This window comes from Lepisosteus platostomus, chromosome 19 (genome assembly GCF_059453375.1).
Source record: "Lepisosteus platostomus isolate fLepPlt1 chromosome 19, fLepPlt1.hap1, whole genome shotgun sequence".
Taxonomy (NCBI): domain Eukaryota; kingdom Metazoa; phylum Chordata; class Actinopteri; order Semionotiformes; family Lepisosteidae; genus Lepisosteus; species Lepisosteus platostomus.
In genome coordinates, this window is record NC_142629.1 from 2,596,045 (window position 1) to 2,613,802 (window position 17,758).

General features: G+C 50.2%; 2 protein-coding genes and 1 long non-coding RNA gene across 4 annotated transcripts in view; 2 read left to right on the plus strand and 1 right to left on the minus strand.

Moving 5' to 3' along the window:
* Positions 1-1,584: 1,584 nt before the first annotated feature.
* On the minus strand, positions 1,585-6,122 carry clec19a (C-type lectin domain containing 19A). Its single transcript, XM_088612478.1, has 5 exons — positions 5,915-6,122; positions 4,955-5,132; positions 3,995-4,088; positions 2,909-3,041; positions 1,585-2,324 (listed from the first exon to the last, which is right to left on the minus strand). The coding sequence occupies exons 1-5, from the start codon at positions 6,000-6,002 to the stop codon at positions 2,248-2,250; spliced, it is 570 nt and encodes a 189-aa protein (XP_088468604.1). The 5' UTR covers positions 6,003-6,122; the 3' UTR covers positions 1,585-2,247.
* A 124-nt stretch (positions 6,123-6,246) lies between these two features.
* On the plus strand, positions 6,247-7,923 carry LOC148644875 (uncharacterized). Its single transcript, XR_015928335.1, has 2 exons — positions 6,247-6,380; positions 7,112-7,923. It is a non-coding gene; the product is annotated as an uncharacterized LOC148644875 (long non-coding RNA).
* A 4,659-nt stretch (positions 7,924-12,582) lies between these two features.
* smg1 (SMG1 nonsense mediated mRNA decay associated PI3K related kinase) overlaps positions 12,583-17,758 on the plus strand; it is a 38,411-nt gene continuing 33,235 nt past the window's right edge. For both annotated transcript variants that reach the window (XM_088612837.1, XM_088612839.1), the window contains exons 1-3: positions 12,583-12,927; positions 14,858-15,015; positions 17,570-17,722. In XM_088612837.1, the coding sequence (XP_088468963.1) occupies positions 12,851-12,927; positions 14,858-15,015; positions 17,570-17,722 (388 nt within the window). In that variant the 5' untranslated portion in view covers positions 12,583-12,850. The remainder of the gene's footprint in view (positions 12,928-14,857; positions 15,016-17,569; positions 17,723-17,758) is intronic.

Genomic DNA, 17,758 nt, shown 5'->3' on the forward strand with positions numbered 1-17,758 from the left:
TCCAAGCTGTGTGTTTTTAATAGATGTTTTATTAGATAACACGAATGTAAGCTGTAATCAATCTCTCACTTATTACCCCAGGCTCGGCGATGTGGGGCTGCAGGACTTTTCAAGGGGCTGTGTTCTTTAATTCTCTTTCTCACATTCCTGTACTTTCCCACGTCAGTCTGTCCCTGTAGCAGGAGTGGAGGGAAGGAGTTCTAAGGTGTTGCGATTCTGGGTCAGGTACCGCCAGTCTTAACACAATGTGGGGAAATTTCGTACTGCCTGTGCCTTTGGAATCCAGTCTAGAGCCACTTGCCTTTCGGTTGAGGGTGGGTCTGCCGCTCTGTGCGTGGCTGGGGTACAGCTGCCCGTCACACTGTTAATTGCTTTGAGTTGCAGGTTTTTTTTTTTAAAAAACAGAGAAATGGGATTCAAACCTGACCTTTTGGTCTGCTGTCTCAATTAATCTCCGAGCTCCTTTAGTGGGTCATCAGGTTCCATTTGGATGGAAATTTCTGTGAGCGCTCAGTCGAGTTCTGACACGGCATCGTCAACTCTTTGCTTAATTGTGTAATTTCCTTCCAGTTGCGAGCTGCAGGTGGACAGATTAACCCCTCTGCAGGAGTTCTCTGCCACAGGTCGCCAAATGCAAGTCCAAAGCTCCTTGCAGTGACCATGTCTGCAATTTACTTTATCTGTATTGACATTTGTGCTTGGCATTTACATTAAAAGTGGCAGGAAAAATCAAAAGGCTTCCCTGTCGAAGGGCCTGTAGCCACTTTCTTAGAAATTCCCTCCCTAAAGGAGCAATTAAGAAAGCCCCCAGCAGCTTTGGAGAGATGAATCACGGCCAGATATTAGAGTTTGCACAAATTCCAACTCCGATTGCTCAATCAGAATGATCAAATCAGCAGCATGTAAGCCCACACAAATCTTGCACCATGAATATCAGCATATGTGCCCCTCACAGTGTCTGTGTGTATGTTTGGACTTGCTCTTTATTTAAATAGATTAGATCTTGAACTTTTGCTCCTGTTTCAGACAATCTGATGTAGTGTGGTAAAAATGCTGTGTATTTATTACTTTGTCCATGTTTTCACCATTGACTGATAAATAGTATAAGCTCAGACTCTCAGACCCAGGAGAATTGTAGCACATCGGTCTGAAGAGACTGTGTTTTCACTGGAGCCCCCCTGTGTACAGTATGTGCCCCGTTCCAGAGACTGACCCTTCAGATCAGAGCTCTGATTGAGGTTAATCTCTCTGCTCAGTTCAGTTTGGACATCTAGCCACGTGCAACCCTGATCCTGCTTCTCTCCCCTGCCCCCACACACTCTGTCCTGCCAGGTCCCGAGCTGATCGATCAGGGCAAAGAGACACTCAGATGCCGTGCTATTCCAGGGGGGTTAGGCGGCCATGGTGGCGACAGCAGATTTTCTAATCCAGCTGCTTAAACCTGAATGGCAGCCAGCTGTGTTGCACACAGAAGGAGTGATGAAGGCAGTTAAAAAATAATTTCATAGTAACCGGCATAGTAAAATAAAAAAGGGAGGCTCTTGGCTAATAGAGAAGATTCACAATAAAAGATCTGAAAATAGGTAAGAGAGCTCAACTATATTTTAATTTGCAGCTCCCTTGTGTTGGTAAAACAACTGAGCCACAGCAGTGAGGGAGCACTGAGCTGTCTGCTCCTCGGATGACCTGTCGTCTCTGTTCCTATAGCACAGGGCAGGGAACTCACAGGTGCATCCCGAACTCCAGCGCCAGCCTCCGTGCTTTTTTCCCAGCGAGCGCGCCTTTGTTGTTTTTTTCTGCACAAAACACATCTTCTTGACCTAACTCTCCCACGCCGCGGAGGCCGGTCTGCACCAGGGAGCGCACGAATGAGGAAGAGAGAGCCGTGCTTGTGCCTGTACCAAACCTGCGACGCACTGTAAACCTCTGAAGGCAGAGAATCAGGACTAAGACTAATGTGAAGCAATGATAAAGACAGTAGTAGGAATGACAATGATGTACTGTAGCTTCTTGACGAGGTCTGAGAGATAGGTCATGGGGCTGCTAACAATGTCCAGGTGGAGGGGAGCTCTGGGAAGTGTAATGTCCTGGTCGGCGCAGTCTGTCACGCACAGCGGAGCACAAGGACGCCGGAGCTGGGAGGGTCATCCCCCAGATGCAGAGTCGGCGATGGAGGGGTCACGGCGGGGGTCCGGCACAGGTGGAGGTGGAGAGGCGCTGCGCTGGCAGGTGGGTGGGTCCCCGGGACTAGCTGTCCAGCGTGGGGAGTTTGCAGACGAAGGGAAAAGCCTTATCGCAGCTGTTGTCATTCCAGGATCTCAGGGCTGCCAGGCAAAAGCCACAAACGACAACAGCAAGAGTGTTTTATTGGAAAAGAAAGATGCCGCCACCACCTCAATTCTGTTTTCAGTCAGGATGAAAATGTCAGACTTTGGGTTCAAAATAAAAACGAATGTTTGTATTAGTATTAGTATTAGCACCCAGGTGCGTGCTGTAGTCCAGTGATGGATCCCTATCCTGAATGTGAAGGTGCATCAGGATCCTTTGGAATAAATGAAGCCTATAGTGTGTCCCAGTCCTGTAGTGGACTAAGGTGCTGTGTGTTGGTTATAGTCTGTTCAGGGGGTGTAGGTTTGAGTCTCACATGTCATCTTCTGACAGCTCAGTATCTCTTTTCTTACTAACTACCAGACAAGGAAGATAGGCTGCTCTGCCTATGTGAATGTCCATAATGGAAAGGATGATGATGATGATGATTATTATTAGCATTCAAGATCATTCTCTTCCCTGCTCAATAGCAGGTGCTGTATCAGTCATTCGGGGTCCCAGTGTCAGCCAGAACGACCAAGGGATCGAATGAGTTGAGTGGAACCCTGTCCCCGCCCTGTATGTCCCCGGAGCGGCTCACCGCTGTTCTGCCGGTACCAGATCTCCACGCAGTCCTCGTCCAGAGGAATTCTGTGAATCCCGTCGTCGGGCTGGTTCCCGTCCCAGTAGCTGTACTCGTAGGGCGTGCCGTCGGTCCACTCCAGGGTGCCCTCCTGCAGAAACATGGGGCATGACACTGGGGCGCCACCTCCTGCTGCGCGTGCGGTCAGACCTGTGCCAGTACCGCTACAGACTTCTGTGCACCTCATGCTGGAGCAAGCTGTGCGCGATAACATGAGGCTTAGCGTTTAAAATACCAATGATTGATCTCTGATAGGCGGGTATAAGCAAATGGTTGATCACAGGAATCTTCTCCCCTTACATTCCTTTCTGAACTTCCAGCCTATGATTAGGAAACCATGAGGAGAAACTTTGTTCCTCCCAAAGAATCATAATGGCGTTCTTGGTTAGTTTTGCTCAGGCTTTAGCTATTTTGTTTTTTACACAATGGAAGGAGACAACCAAAGTCAATGACATCTCTGGATTTAACCCCCATTGAATGTTTTGAATCTCCCTGAATGTATCCGATGTACAGTACTGTATGTTCTTTTTAAAGAAAAACATGCAAAGATGAGCGCTGTGAAAAATGTTTTAAACACACAGCATGGCCCTCTGGAGCTTGAACGCCAGTGATGGGCCGCAAATGACTCCCCTGCTTTCGCTGTTGCCTCAGGACCAGGGTCGTTAAAGACATTTACAGAGCAGGTTGTCTCGCTCGGGACAGGAACCACAAAATATGTTTTAAGCAGCAAACCGGGCTCTATCTTCCTCCTAAACCTTGAATTGATTAAATTTAACAGCCCAAGGTCTTGCTACTGAGGTGTGTAAACTAAATGCTTCAGTAGCTGCTTTGGTAATCAATTTACCTTCAGTCTGGCGTTTTGTGTTTTTAAAATGAAGATTGCTGTGCGTGAGAGACAGGGAGAGACGACGTTTACCAGTGTACAGTATTTAATGAATGAGGGATGTTGCTGAAATACTGAAACTGAATAGCACCCCTGGACTCTGAGGGGTACACTTCCTGTTTTTATGGCTTATATGGAAAATTGGACGTTTAAATGCTCACCTGCCTGCGGTCGTGGAGACCAATCCAGATATCCGTTGGAATCCCAGGGATCCGACTGTTGACCAGGTCGTAGACAAAGACGTTCTCCTCCCAGCTGAGAGAGAGGGAGACAGTGAGGGGCACTGGCCATCTGTTATGTTAAAATACCCTTTGCCGTGCTGCTCTCTAGGGGAAGTGGTTTTTTTTAACCTGCGTCTTGTCAAGTGCAGTTCACATTTTCACCTAAAACAGGGGTCATTAAGCCTGATTCTGGAGTTATAGGAGGTCTTCTGAGCTCATTTCTTTGAACTCACTGTCTAGTTAAATGGTCCAGATTAGCGTGTTTTTTTACCCACTGACTGAAGGCAATTATTTAACCTGAAGGACTGGGAAAGACTGAGGCAGAGAATTCAGCTGCATCCCCGAACTGCTTCAAATCAGCTGATTGTGCCGCCCGTTTCAGTCCACATCTAAGTGCAGTCGAGGGGTGTCCTACTGGACAGGGTGGACAGGGTGGACAGAGCCAGCAGGGCCTGGCTCCCTCTGCTGCTCTGTGAGTCTCTCTAACCTCATCTAAGGGTCTTTTCAGTGGACAAAACGATGCTAGATCACAGGAAACACAACCCCTCTAACCCTCCACAGGAGTTTCTATACAGACCATGGAGGAGACAGTTTTCACGCCATTGAGCAAATGACTTGTTCACGTGCTCAGTAAAGCAAGTGAAGGTCTGAATGAAAACCAGAAGAGGAGCCCGGAGCTGGAGAGGCCTTTGTCAGCCCACTCTAGTGTACAAGGGTGGACAAGAACAGAACACACAGCGAAGGAGCCAGGGAGTCAGGCAGATGAGCAGATACACCCCAACCCAATTTTAAAGCAATCCTGTGTGGACAGCACCACACTGAACATCGCAAACGCATAGCGAAGCTCCAGTCCGTGGTGAAGCCCGGCTCTCGTGCGGGGGCTCGCCCCCAGTGCGTTACCTGTGTATGGAGGTGAGCTTGGCGGACTTGTGCCCGTTGGAGAACTCCGCGCAGTACAGGTCAGCCTCTGCCCACGAGCGGTTGAGAGGGAAGAAGCGGTAACAGTGGCCTCCGAACTCTGTCCAGAAGAGTGGGCAGGCGATGGGCTGGCTGGGGTCGGGCAGCTGCAGGGGCAGAGCTGGGGGGAGGGGCGAGGGCAGAGGGGAGTTACTGCCGGCCTGCGTCTGGCCACTGGACACACCAGTCTGCATTATCACCTCCCATGCACTGGCATCTTAGTAGCCATCCTGAAACCCTCCATTGCAGCCTCTCTCCAGTACTGTCCCTTTCATTCTGACCCTAAAACACGCCGTTCCTCTCTGTCCCTGGAAGAGCAGGCTCCCACAGAAGTCACATTCTTCTGCCTAGTTAGGAGGTTTTATAGTGCTGTGCTTCCAAATCCCTCTGTGAAATTACATTTCATATTGACGTCTGCAGATTCTTTCCCTGTACTTACCCTAAGAGTTTTCTGAGATAAAGCAGGCTTGCATGTCAAAATCCTTTGCAACAGACAGGGAATTGATTTTTTTTTTTAATAAAGCTAACCTCATCTTCTTCATTAGTAAAATCACTGGCAAACGAAATCGCTGGCAAATGTACAGCTTGCATTCTCTCGGCTGCTTTCGGAATCGCTTGCAGACAGATGTGTCTCTGGCTCTTGCCTGAGATGTCACGCCTGTGTGAAAAGGTAGCGTTTAACTCCTGCCTTTCAGGGCGACTGGTGCACATTGTCCAGGAGAACAAGGACTGAGTAATCACAACGACTCAGAAGTCCAATTCTGAAACAAGCCGGCTTCGGATTTGAAGTAAACCTCCCGCCGGCTGGGCAACAGTTAGATGTCAGCTCCAGCGCCTCCACTGTGAGCAGGCTTCCTCCCTGTCCCCCTGCCTGTGCGCCCGTCGGGCCGCGCGCCCACTCACCTTGCGTGATCTTGATGTCGGTGGAAGGGAACGCCCTCACCTGCAGTGCTGTGAAGAGCAGGGTGGTGCACAGGTCCCAGCAGAGCATCGTGCTGCGAGGGCAGTGGCTGACTGAGCGCTGCTGGGCTGGGCTGGGCTGCAGACACGGCGTCCCAGTGCGAGTGAGCGAGTCAGCGAGTGTGTGTGAGTGTGTGTGTCAGTCTCAGCTACTCCCTTCCCAGTCCTGCCTGCTAGCAGGGTCGGAGTTCGTCCCACTCAGGCCAAGGCTGGGATTCGATCCCTGGAGCTGGGAGAGACCTGTTGGGGAGTGACAGGGACGGCCCCCTTTTCTCACCCCAACTCCAGCCTCTGTGGAAAGAGAAGCACTGGAGACGAGGCAGAGGGAGGCAGTGAACAGGAGAGGGGGGAAGGGGGGAAACGTTCGAAGAGAAGAAGAGAGAGAGAGAGAGCAGTAGAGGAAAGAGAGGTGAGCCAGGCGTCTTTTTACCAGTTCAACTATGATTCACCATGACTACTGTCAAGGAATTAATGAATACCAAACACAGTTGTATTGTTTTTGGAAAACACAGATTTGATTTCTTGCACATGCTGTTTGTTGTTGTTCAACGTTGTGAGACAGAGAATATCTAACGCCTTTAAATGTTTAAAGGCTCTTCAAATATTTTTGTTTTATTTTTCTCTGAAAGCTATTAATGAGTTCTGAGCCTCCAGGAAAGACGCGCTGTTTTCCATATAAGGGCATCCTCACTGTGTGAAGAGCCGAGCCACTTAATGAGGGTGCCTTCCTGTCCGCTGCTCTTGCGGGATTTTATTAGAAACAGCTCCTTAAGTGCCGGAGTGAGCAAGCGATGACCACAGAAATGATAAAAGAGCTGTTTGTGACAAATCCCTTCCAGGGATGGCCTGAGTGGCCCACTGGTGTACAGCTGTCCCTCTTTCAATTGCTCCATGGTGTTTGTGCCCAGAAACATGGGCTAGTCAGTTACTTTTTCGTGCTCAATGTACCCGTATACAATAGGCCCCTATAACGTCAGTAATGCGGTCTGGCAGCTCTGGTATTGCAGCTACAGGACTTACAGAGTGGAAAGTCCACTCAATTCAGAGCCCCAGGTTCCCCAAGAGCTCCCCACCCTCCTCAGCTGGTAATGACACAGTCGGCAGACTTCAATATGCCGGAAACTCGTCTTTCCCTGACAGAGCACTGGGACCCCTGGGGACACACTGGAATCGAGCAGAGCAAGCTGGAGCCAGCGATGTCATCATAACTAATTCAAGCCAGCCCTGCGCAGCTGCCAGCAAGTAATTGGAGAGGAGAACACAGCCGGGGCCGGCTCCACACCGCCCTCTGTGTCCAGGAGTAGTAATAAGACTTTGATCTCAGCTCCGACCTGCCTCTTCACCCCTTTGCTTAATTGTTACACTGGCAGTTTGGCACGTATATCTCCTCTGTATCACAATGTGACCTCTCAGCTCTAACCCAGACTGCCTCCCAGCCCTTGAATCAAAGGAACTGGACAATCTTTCTGCAGCCCCTGAGCTGTCCCCAAACCGACTGCCGTCTTCCCGGTTCCCTCTATCTCCACACCGACCTCCCACTGTTTCCCTCAATCTCTCAGCTTCCTGAAGCTGCTCTGATCCCTGACCTTCCCTGGCCTCAGGTCCTGAGGAATGCAGGCCTGCTGAGTGGCCAGTCGCACGCGGACACACTCCAACATTCACACACCTACCAGCTTCTCAGAGCACCCCAGCTGCTAGCGCGTCCACCTCTCCCCTGGGCTGACTCCAGGAGGGGGGGGACTTGGGGGGGGGGGTTGTGATGCTGGCAGCACTGAGAGCGACTGTCCCAGCAGTCTCAGGTTCACTCCTCCCTCACTCTCACATCTCACCCCCCTCGGGCATCCCCTTTTCTTCTCATGTCCGCTGTCCTGTAGAGTGTTCTCCTGTGCTTTTTAATTGTTACATCTACTGTACAGAACAGATCTTTAATAAAAAAATACATCAAACATGTATTGTGGCGGGGAGCTTTTTTTAGTGTGCAGGCTGAGGCTACAGGACCTAAACTTCACTCTTTAGTCAGGTAAGGTGTGACAGCTGAGAGCCGCACTGTGACACCCCTGTGCACCCCGTCTGCTCGGCTAACACTGAGGAGGTATGAGCTGGCTGGGCCCTACTTCTCCCACTGCCGCTATCTCAGTGTCCCCCACACCAAACCCTGTCCCGAGTAAAGGATCAGAAAGAGACACTAACGGAGGAGGAGCTGCCTTGCAGCCTGGCCCCAGGGCCACCTTCGTGGAGCAGGGGTCAGAGGTCAGGGGTCACCTGTCTGGTGCCAGAACCCCAGGGCAGCAGAGTAAGGGAACACACCACCGTAAATACTAACGGGCTGCATGCCGGGCTGGTTCTGTTGATCCAAGCCAGGGTGTGGGCTTCAACGACACTGCTTGGTCGCTTGCCCCCAGACTCCTGCCATCCTTTTAAATGCAATTTCACAATGTTTACGCGTGCGTCCTCTGGAGTGTGTTTCATTGTTCATTCTGAAAAACAGATTTACGAACAGGCAAGAAAATGAGCAAGCAGGAAAATGTCTGGAGGTGTTGAGGAGAAGAAGGATGTTGAAGGGCTTGGGACTAGCATGGATACTAGATCACATAGATTACAAGTGAGAGGAAGCCTTTTGGCCCGTCTAAATGGACAATTTGGCTGCCAGCGGCTTATTGATCTGAGGATCACATTTTCTGGCAGCTGCTTATCCTTTTCCAGTGCATTAGGGTCAAACTTCACATGTGCGAACGATTTAAGAACTCAGACGAGCTGTGCTCAGGACTGGAGAGGTGCCTGTTCCTGTGCAGAGGAAAAGATGGGAAATCAGAGCATTTACAGCTGTTGTTTCAGGAAAATAAACAAACAAATGAAAAGATAGCTTGGGTGCTCAACTACCTGTACCTGATGACACTCACAGACCTGTCCTGCCCACACTCTGCACACAGCGTTCGGCCATGTGCTGTGTGAGTTCTGTAAATGCCATGTTGACCTACTCTGAGCAAGAGCCTCTCTGGCCTGCTGAAGATTAGCTCCTGCCTTTGGTGTCAAGAGGTTCCGAAAGACGACGAAATCCAAGTCCATCTGGCTCCCTCCTCCGTCTGCCTGCTCTGTAATAAAGCTTCCTCCCTGAGCCCAAGACAGGTTGTGAGACTGAATTGCTCAGCGTAGGATAAGTGCCTGCTTTCTCTCCCACACTGAGATAGATTAGCAAACATCTGTCAAATAGACGAGATAATTCATATCTTGTGGAGTCTAAATATAATAATGACGCCCTCGCTTGTAGACAGCCCGATCAGCGTGTGTCATCTGCGACTGTGTGACCTGATCTCTGCTCGTCAGTCCAGCCTCCTCTTTTTCAACCCTGGCCAGCAGCAGGAACAATCTCCTTGTGTTCTGCAGGGCTTTGACTTTGTGTACTTCGGCTCTTGGCCCAGAGGTCTTAGCAACATGCATTTTCTTTGTGGAGTAACGCAGAGACCACAGTATCAAAACACTGCAATCAGCCAGCTGAGAATTTTAGTCCACAAGGGCTTAGAAAAACTAATTGGGCAATTTACATATCTACCCAATGAAAATCTGCTCATGTACTGTATATAGACAGAAAAGCAGCCCTCAGATGGACAGACATAGAGATGCAGATTTGTCACCATCTTTTAGCAATATTTGTTCTCCTCATAAACAGCAGAACCGGTCTGCACTAGTCTGGGCCATTTCTATACTGGTCTGCCACAGAAAAGAGAAGGTCTCCCCGACTGCACAACTGAGCTTTTCACTAAACCAACAGGATCGCCAGAATGTCACTTTGCATGAGGATTTAATGAACATCTGTGTTGATGAGCATCACCAGCTTGCTGCTGTTTTCTAATTAAACAGCTGCATGTGTGATTATTAGAGGAGGGCTTTGCCAAGCGATAGCTACAAATTAACATTTAATGAGTATTTCATTGAAAAGGCGGAACTGAAGCGCACAAATAGCCAAGTAAATTGTTTGCTATTTGTCGAACACAGCTAATTGTGTTTCCTTTTCGATATTCCAGACTTTCCGAAACAGATCGCAGTGATTATCTGTGAATTGTGTTCCTTTCGGGACCTGGGCTAGCCTCTCATAACTACAACAACAGCACTCTGCTTTCTTCTGCTGTCCCACCTCCTGAGATCAGCTGCCTGCTCAAGCAAAAAGCAGCAGACCAGTTTGAAGGTGAATTCAGATGGTAAGCCTTTCTCATCACTGCTTCATGCAGTCCAGGTTAAGGTACCTCCGATGTCTTCAAACCAGCAAACCACACATCTGGCTGGTTGTAAGGCCGTGCGTCACAACTATGTCAGCCTTCACAGAAATCAAAACTTTGTTCCGTGTTTTTATTGGCTGTATCATTACAATCATGGGCCTGTCTGTGTGTCGCCTGCGCGGTGTCCTGCCTGAGCCTGCAGCCATGACGTGGTGCAGGCCCTCTCCACAGACACCCCTGTCACACAGCCTCCTTCCTGCTCTGCTGTTTATTATGGTCCAGTGTTGCCTAGCGATGGGGTGATGTCATGGCGCTAGGCTGCTCCGGAGCAGTGAGGGAGGGGGGTGGAGGTGGGCGTTGTGTGGACGAGCAGGATCAGGAGAACCCAGCAGGCTTCTTCCCTTGCTCATACTGGGCACACTCATCCCCAGCACTGGGCACTGGGCACTGGGCACTTGGCACTGGGCACTGGACAGAACACTGCTCTGTCCTCCTGCTCATACTGGACACACTCATCCCCAGCACTGACTCTGGGCACTGGGCACTGGGCACTGGGCACTGGGCACTGGGCACTGGACAGGACACTGATCTAATAATAATAACAATAATAATGGTAGTGAAACCAAATGTTCAACTTCACATTTTTTCGTAATCCAATGTTCATATGCTATCACAATCCATATATGTATCCTAAAGAAATATATATTAAAAATACAATCTGCGTTGGTGAATGGCAGGCCTGGAGCTTTGAAAGAGAATGCCCTTCACCCGAGAGACCGATATGACAAAAAATTGTAAGTCGGAGCGGAGAATTCAATGGCAGAGAATCAGAGGAGGTCCGCGGACAGCCCTCGGACTGGCTGCGCCACCGTAGCGCCCTGCTCAGCTCACTGCTGCCCCCCGGTGGACGTCTTGGGAAATACAGGGCACGCAGGACAGTCACCAGGGAAGAGGACATTCAAGAGCAATACGAGAAAGGGGGTTTTATTAGTCTGACTGATTTTTTCCCTGCCTAGAGCGGTAGCTTATAGCCAGTAACACGATACCAAGAATGTGAAAGTGTATTGCTTTTCTGATCCTTCAAAAAAAGTAAGGCGGATCTCCTCTTTAGTGGACTGTCGCTCTTGCAAGCTCTAGGCTCCGGCTCCTCCGGGCGTGGCAGGCGTGTGCTTATAGGGCGGCAAATATAAAACTGGCAGTAGAAAACGGAATGAGGGCGGCCACCTCGCAATGTCGCCGAGACCCGTAGTGTCTGGTCTCGTATTGCTGCTAAACTGGAGGACTGAAGCCGCGCTCCCGCGCCTCCGCGCTCCCGGCTCCTCCGCACACGCACCTGCCGCACGCCCCCGCCGGTTGCTAAGCAACAGCATCTCTAAAGGCGCCGGGAGAGAGAGGGCAAGACGAAATGGAGTGTGTCAGAGGGTTCCTCCATAAGGTTTATCTGTTTATTCATAGGAAGGATTTTTTTTTTCCTTCATAGGGAGGTTTTCACGCCAATACGTGATCGAGGAGGGCTGAGGAACAAACACCCCAGGGGTTAAACGCGAGGAGGGCTGTTTTTCCTTAATTTAATATCAGTCAGCTCCTCCAGGCTCTAGACAAGAGCGCTTCTGCAAACAAGCGCAAAGCCAGAAACACAGACTGAGGGCTTATATTGCTGCTAACAACGGCCAATCACAGAATCGGGCTGTGACTTTCAGAGTAGACCCCCCGTTCATCAACCCTGCTGATGACAGATGTTCATCAGCATAATCACATCACCTGTGTCGCGTCCATTCGATCAAATGTCACCGCACCTGCAATAACAGGCACATCATAACTCTGTGAAATGGTTGCAATTGTAGGTGATGTATATTTGTCGCTCACTGTATATTAAGGCATTTGATCCAAAAAGATTGACACGGCACCTCCCTTGCCAAGAAAGCTGTTCATTATTTTACGGTCTAAAAATGTTTGTTCAAGCACTTGTTCAAGCACAGGTGGATGCTGCACATTGGTGGTGGTGGAGGGGAGTCCCCATTACCTGTAAAGCGCTTTGAGTGGAGTGTCCAGAAAAGCGCTATATAAGTGTAAGCAATTATTATTATTATTACTTGGTTGGCTGGATTTTAGGATTTCTAATGCATCAGGTGCGAACTGTTATTTCTAGTCCTCTGTAGACTTTAACAGAGCTGCGGAAACACGTATCCTCACTCTGCGCTGAATTAGGAGTAAAAATGATCTTATTTCAATGTTATTTTTTTGCTATATCATTTTAAAAGCCGATATCGGATCACACCATCAGGCAAGAAATAAGCACGTGCGACGGGCGGCACTTCCGCTTCTCGGCGCGAGTGCCGCTGGGAGTTGTAGTCTTAGGCGATGCGGCGGCGGGGAGCTGCGAGGGAGCCGGTGGGGGGCGCTGTCCCCGCGAGTGAGGCCTGCGCTTTCAGGCAGCCGCGGAGAAGGAGGCGGAGAGAAAGGCCGAAACTGGGAGCCACACTACTTCACAGCCAGCGCTTTCGTGTTCGGGGAGGGGGGACCCCTGTATGGTTCATTCATGGACTTCAAATAAACGGAACGCCGAGCCTGAAATTTTGAGCGCCGCGTTTTGTCGTCGTCATCGTCGCCGTCGTCGCCCCTGCCGCCCCGGTCCCGAGCCGGTCATGCAGCCGCCGCGAGGGGAATGAGCCGCAGAGCCCTCGGGTCTCGGCTAAGCAGCGCCCACAAACTGCAGCGGAACTGGAATGACTGGCAGCCCAGGTTGGTATCGCGCCGCCGGGGCAGCGGCGCTGGGAGAGAGCGGGGATCCGCCCGGCCTTCACCGTGTCTCACGTTTATGTTTGCAGTTACAAACGATTTTTTTTGGGGGGGAGGGGGGGACCGATAGTAATACTTAGACCGTTACTACACACGGATACTGAAAATGCATCGCTCCTTTTTTGAAAAAAAAAAAACAACAACAACAACAACCATGCAATTACCCTCTTAGAAAATGTTTATAAAGGGACGCTTCGAAGGAAACTAAGAGATCCCCCCCCGCATTCCCGACACACACGCATCTTAAATATTCACGAACCGCGAAGGAGCGTTTTTTTAAAAAGGTGGGCTGTTTTTTTTTTTTTTTTAGCCAAGTGGGTGTCCAGCGGTTTCTGTCCGTCGTGGCAGATGCCCCCGCGTGCGGGAGCCGGGCTCCGGTTCCGCTGCGGGGTCGGGCTGGGTCGGGCTTGCGCGCCGAGCCGTGTGTCCACCCCCCCCCCCCCCCCCGACGCCTTTTCATTTCATTATTTTTTTTTCCCCCCACCCCGGCGGGGAGATCATGTGCGGGACGGGGTCGGAGGGGCGGTGCGTGCTGTTAACGCCAGTCACCGCTGTCCGGTCCTGCTCGATTTATACTGGGACTGGGTCGGCACCTTGTCCCTTGGCGTCTCCTGCGGGCTCGGAGAGATCCTGGACTCGTCCCTCTTAACTTCTCGGAAGCCAGGGGCTCAGATGCTGGTGCGGATCGGGAGGGGACGCGTGGACTAGTGTGGTCTCAAGTTGTGTCCGAGGCGATGCTTAAACGGGCACGGAAGATCGGTCTGGTTTTTGGGTTATGAGTTGACTCAAGTCGCCTCCTTGATAATCACAGGTGTCCCTCTTGGTATTCACCGTTATTCCCTGTATCTATGCTCGTTTTTAATTCACAGCACTTATTCTGCGCTCCCCCCACCACTCCACCCCCTGCACGACGGCTTTAAATGCCACGGACAGTTATGACTCAAGATGCTTTTTAATTGGCACCGAGTTTCTGTCGGAAAGGAGGGAGAATTCGCCGGGTGGTCTTTTAATAAACGCGGTTGCTAGGCGGTCTGTGCGGGAGTGGCTCCTGCGCTGAAGGTGGGCTGGCATCGTGCACACCTGCGTTGATCCGCTCGGGGGGGCGATCAGACATGACCCCACCGCCGTTGCCTTTAGGTCACCGGAGCTGTGAAGTGGGCTTGCTAACCGCGCCTGAAACCCCTGGCTCCACTTCGTCCGCTTCCGAGGCCCAGCCCAGGTGTTTGGAGGTACCGGCTGGCTGACCAGTGCTCCAGAGCTGTAGAATCGGTGTCGGGGTCTTTCTGAAACGCCTGGAAGTTATGGGAGGGGATGCAGGAAGTTGTTTTGGACGGGAGTGAGGATCTGTCACACTGGGTTTCTGACACGGAGGCATAGGGATCTGTCCCGCTGGGGGTTGTCGACGCAGATCATCGACTGTAGCTGTGAGAATTCGGAAAGGGTTTCGGCTGAGTGATGGGGGGGAGGACCTTGTCCTTTTTCCTCCTCCCCTGCGGTCTCCTCTCCCCCTCCCGCCCGCAGTCTGTGGTCTTCTGCACCTTGTGTGTGCCCACCGGGTCGGAAGTTGTGGTACTTTCCGCCTCTGCCTTTCGTAACGCCTGTATCGCCAAGAGCTGCGTCAATGTCCCCCCCAGCTCCGGAAGGGGCTGTGATGAATAACGTCATTCCAGTTTCGGTGGTCCCGCGGAGTGACGAGGAGAGTGTCCCGAGCCTCAGTGGGCGTTGATTGGGCGGGGGGGGTGATGAAGTTAGGGACGGAGGTCCAGTTGTGGTGGCCCGGCGGGCCCGCCCCCCCCGGCGGTGCACGGTGTGGCGGCAGGTCTCCCGCAGCGGAGCCGCGTGCTCACCAGCGTGCCCGTCTGTCTGTCTCCAGCGGCGACGGAGCATCAGCCAGCCCAGACGGTGTGAAGCGCGGCGCCCCGAGAGAGCACGGCCCTGAGGCGCCCCCCGACTCGCAGCCTTTCGGCGCGCCCGGCAGCCCCCCGCAGTGCGATGAAGCCTCCGCAGCCTCTGATGGACTCGAAGAAGAGGGTAAAACCTCGCGTTATGAATATACAGCACGCCGGTCACTCCCCACCTCCACAGTTCCTCCAGTCCTGCGTCTCTCCGGCCTTTTCTGGGCCGAAGGGCTCAAGTGGTGTCTTAAATTGGACTGATCAAAAGTTATAGCTGAGCAACAGACCTGAACAAAAGGGCTTTTCTCTTCAGTCTATCTGGCAGGTTCTCTAATTGAGGACCGTGTTTATTCGCACTCTGTTATGCTGATGGGTATTTTGCTGGAGCAGGTGCAGTGAGGCTCCTTGCTCAAGGGTCCAGCCAGGAGTGTCTCACCTGGGACTGGAGGGAGGGCGCCGAGTTCTGTTCACGAGGTTCGGCCGTTTAAAAAAAAAAGAAGAAGAGGAGAGCCGATTGTTATGTTTTTAGAACTTGCGCTCTTAAAATGAAAGAAGTTTACCGTGGAAGGCATGTGCTGCCACCAGCTGCTTCTCCGTAGTCAAGGAAGAGTAGGGTAAGGGAGGTGCCAGATCCTAGTTCAAACAAATAATTTAAAACATGCCTGTGTGTTTACACGTGTGCTAAGGCATGTAACGAGGCTCAGAATGAGGCCTGCTTGATTCTCTAGTCATTTGGTTTCCGTTCCTATGTCTTTGTGACTCGTTAGGAACAGAAAGAGAAAGAGCCTGAAGAGAAGGTGACTGCACTTGCATCAGTAATGACTTTGGTGCCGCCTGTGATTTCAGGGTGTGGTTTAACTGGCAGGCCAGGAGGAGGATGATCACCTGTACTTCCTCCAAATGCTGGACGAGAAAGATTTGATTTTGTTTCTCGGTATTAAATAGGGGTCCAGCTTGGTCAGAAATACAGCCAGACTAGCAGGCCATCAGTGGGAGGGGGCTGATCTTGGCTTTTAATGCCCACAGCTAGAAAAAAGATTGTCCTTATGTCCATAAAATACTACATGAAGAATGAGTGGTATGTAACCTCTAGCTGAAGGCATGTTCAGCCGTTCATTTTCTTCGGTATTTCCTGCATGCTTTTATTTCTGTTGGGCGACATATTCTTTGTTGCTTGAGTTCCATGGTCAGGAGTGGAGGTCACCAACCTGTCTGTACAGTGTGAGCTTCAATACCGCTGTCAGACAGCATTATCTTGGAGTAGCAGTTCTTTCTACTCTATTCAGTCCTATTACTGGAAATGTTTTGTTTTGCATTAGTTCTATAGAAAGGTGTCCTTTCAATTAATTGAATTTATTTTGCAAGTCTGGTACTGAGAAGGGTTCCACTCAACACTGGATAATGCATCTGGAACATATGAAAACATTTTTGAAAGTTATATATTTGCATGCGTGAGAGCCCGCTGCGTCGCTGTGTGTCGCCCAGTCGTAAATCTTTGGCGCTGTGTGAGTCTAGCGTTTCAAGGTAAAAGGCAAATAATGAGTAAGAAATGCAGTGGTATGGAACACATTGCCATGTGCACACATTTTAACAAGCGACGGCGTTTGTTAATGCAGACTGCAAAAGAGGGGCTCTCCTGTGGGGACTGGGACCCCTGTCATTGCTTAGGTATGTCCCTGTCAGGCCCCCAGCTGATAAGAGTGCTGGCAGGGAGGTGAAAGTTGTGCTGTTTCAGCCCCAGGACGGCAGAATGCATTAAAAGCACACTTGCTTTGTAGAGGAGCTGTTTATCTCGTCTTTATTTCTCCCGGGCTGGAGCAGAGGATCTAGCAGTTGCATTGTAGAAAGACTGGTACCATATTGCCTTTTAATCTTTTCCCTGCCAAACGGGGAAAAAAACCACCCATACAGTGTTTTTCTTGCTAAGCGTGCTAAAACTTACGAACATGATACAAGTGCACTCTGCTTTCGAAAAGGACCCACGGTCAGTGTTTTTCGAATGCAGGAACATCTTTATAATTAGCTATCGCTAATGTAGATGCCCTGGTTACAACTGATGGATGATACTGTCGGTATGAGATCTTTCAGGAAAAATGTTTCTACTTTATTTGTAGTTGTGATTGTTTTTCAGTTCCTGTTTGCAGTTCACCACTGTACCTTCTGAGTAACCAATGCGCTTTAACAGGTGTTATTCATTTGTGTACAAATGGGTAAATGTGCATTTAGATATTTTAGACAAGACCTGTACTGCAGCTTTGAGCACTCAGTTTTTGCTATGCGAGTCTATTCTGGTAAAGACATTTATGTGTTTCAATTCAGCTGGACCTTGGGTTCTTTTTTAATGCACAAAGTATTTTTTTTTGTATAGTTCAGCTATCTGCATTTTGTATCCATTAAATATTCATGTAACATTGGATGGATTGAAGAAATGCGCCCACAACTTTACCATCTCAAGCATATTTAAAAATAAGTTTGAATTAAAAAAAAGCAGGAAATATCCTACACAGTGTAACTTCAGCTGAGGTGTCTCTTGATTCATATATTTCTCTGTTTTTATGCAGATATTTGCAGGTTGTGAATTTCCCAAATGCAAACTCTGTTCTGTTCTGTTCCTGTGAGCTGCAGCTCTGCCCCCACTGTGCCAGCCCCTGCTCACTCACTTGATAAGTGTTGTCTCTTACCCTGGGCAGGTGGATATGAAGTTAACGGAGGTCTTGGTGAAAGTGCTTTTGGTCGGAAGTCGCTGGGGCAAGAGCTGAGAAGAAACGATGTGACGGCGGATTTAACCAGTTTTCAGCATGGAAACCGTGCTTTAGCTACAAAGGACATGAGGAAATCACAGGGTATGTGGAACTGCCACTGTTTTAGTAAGATACACA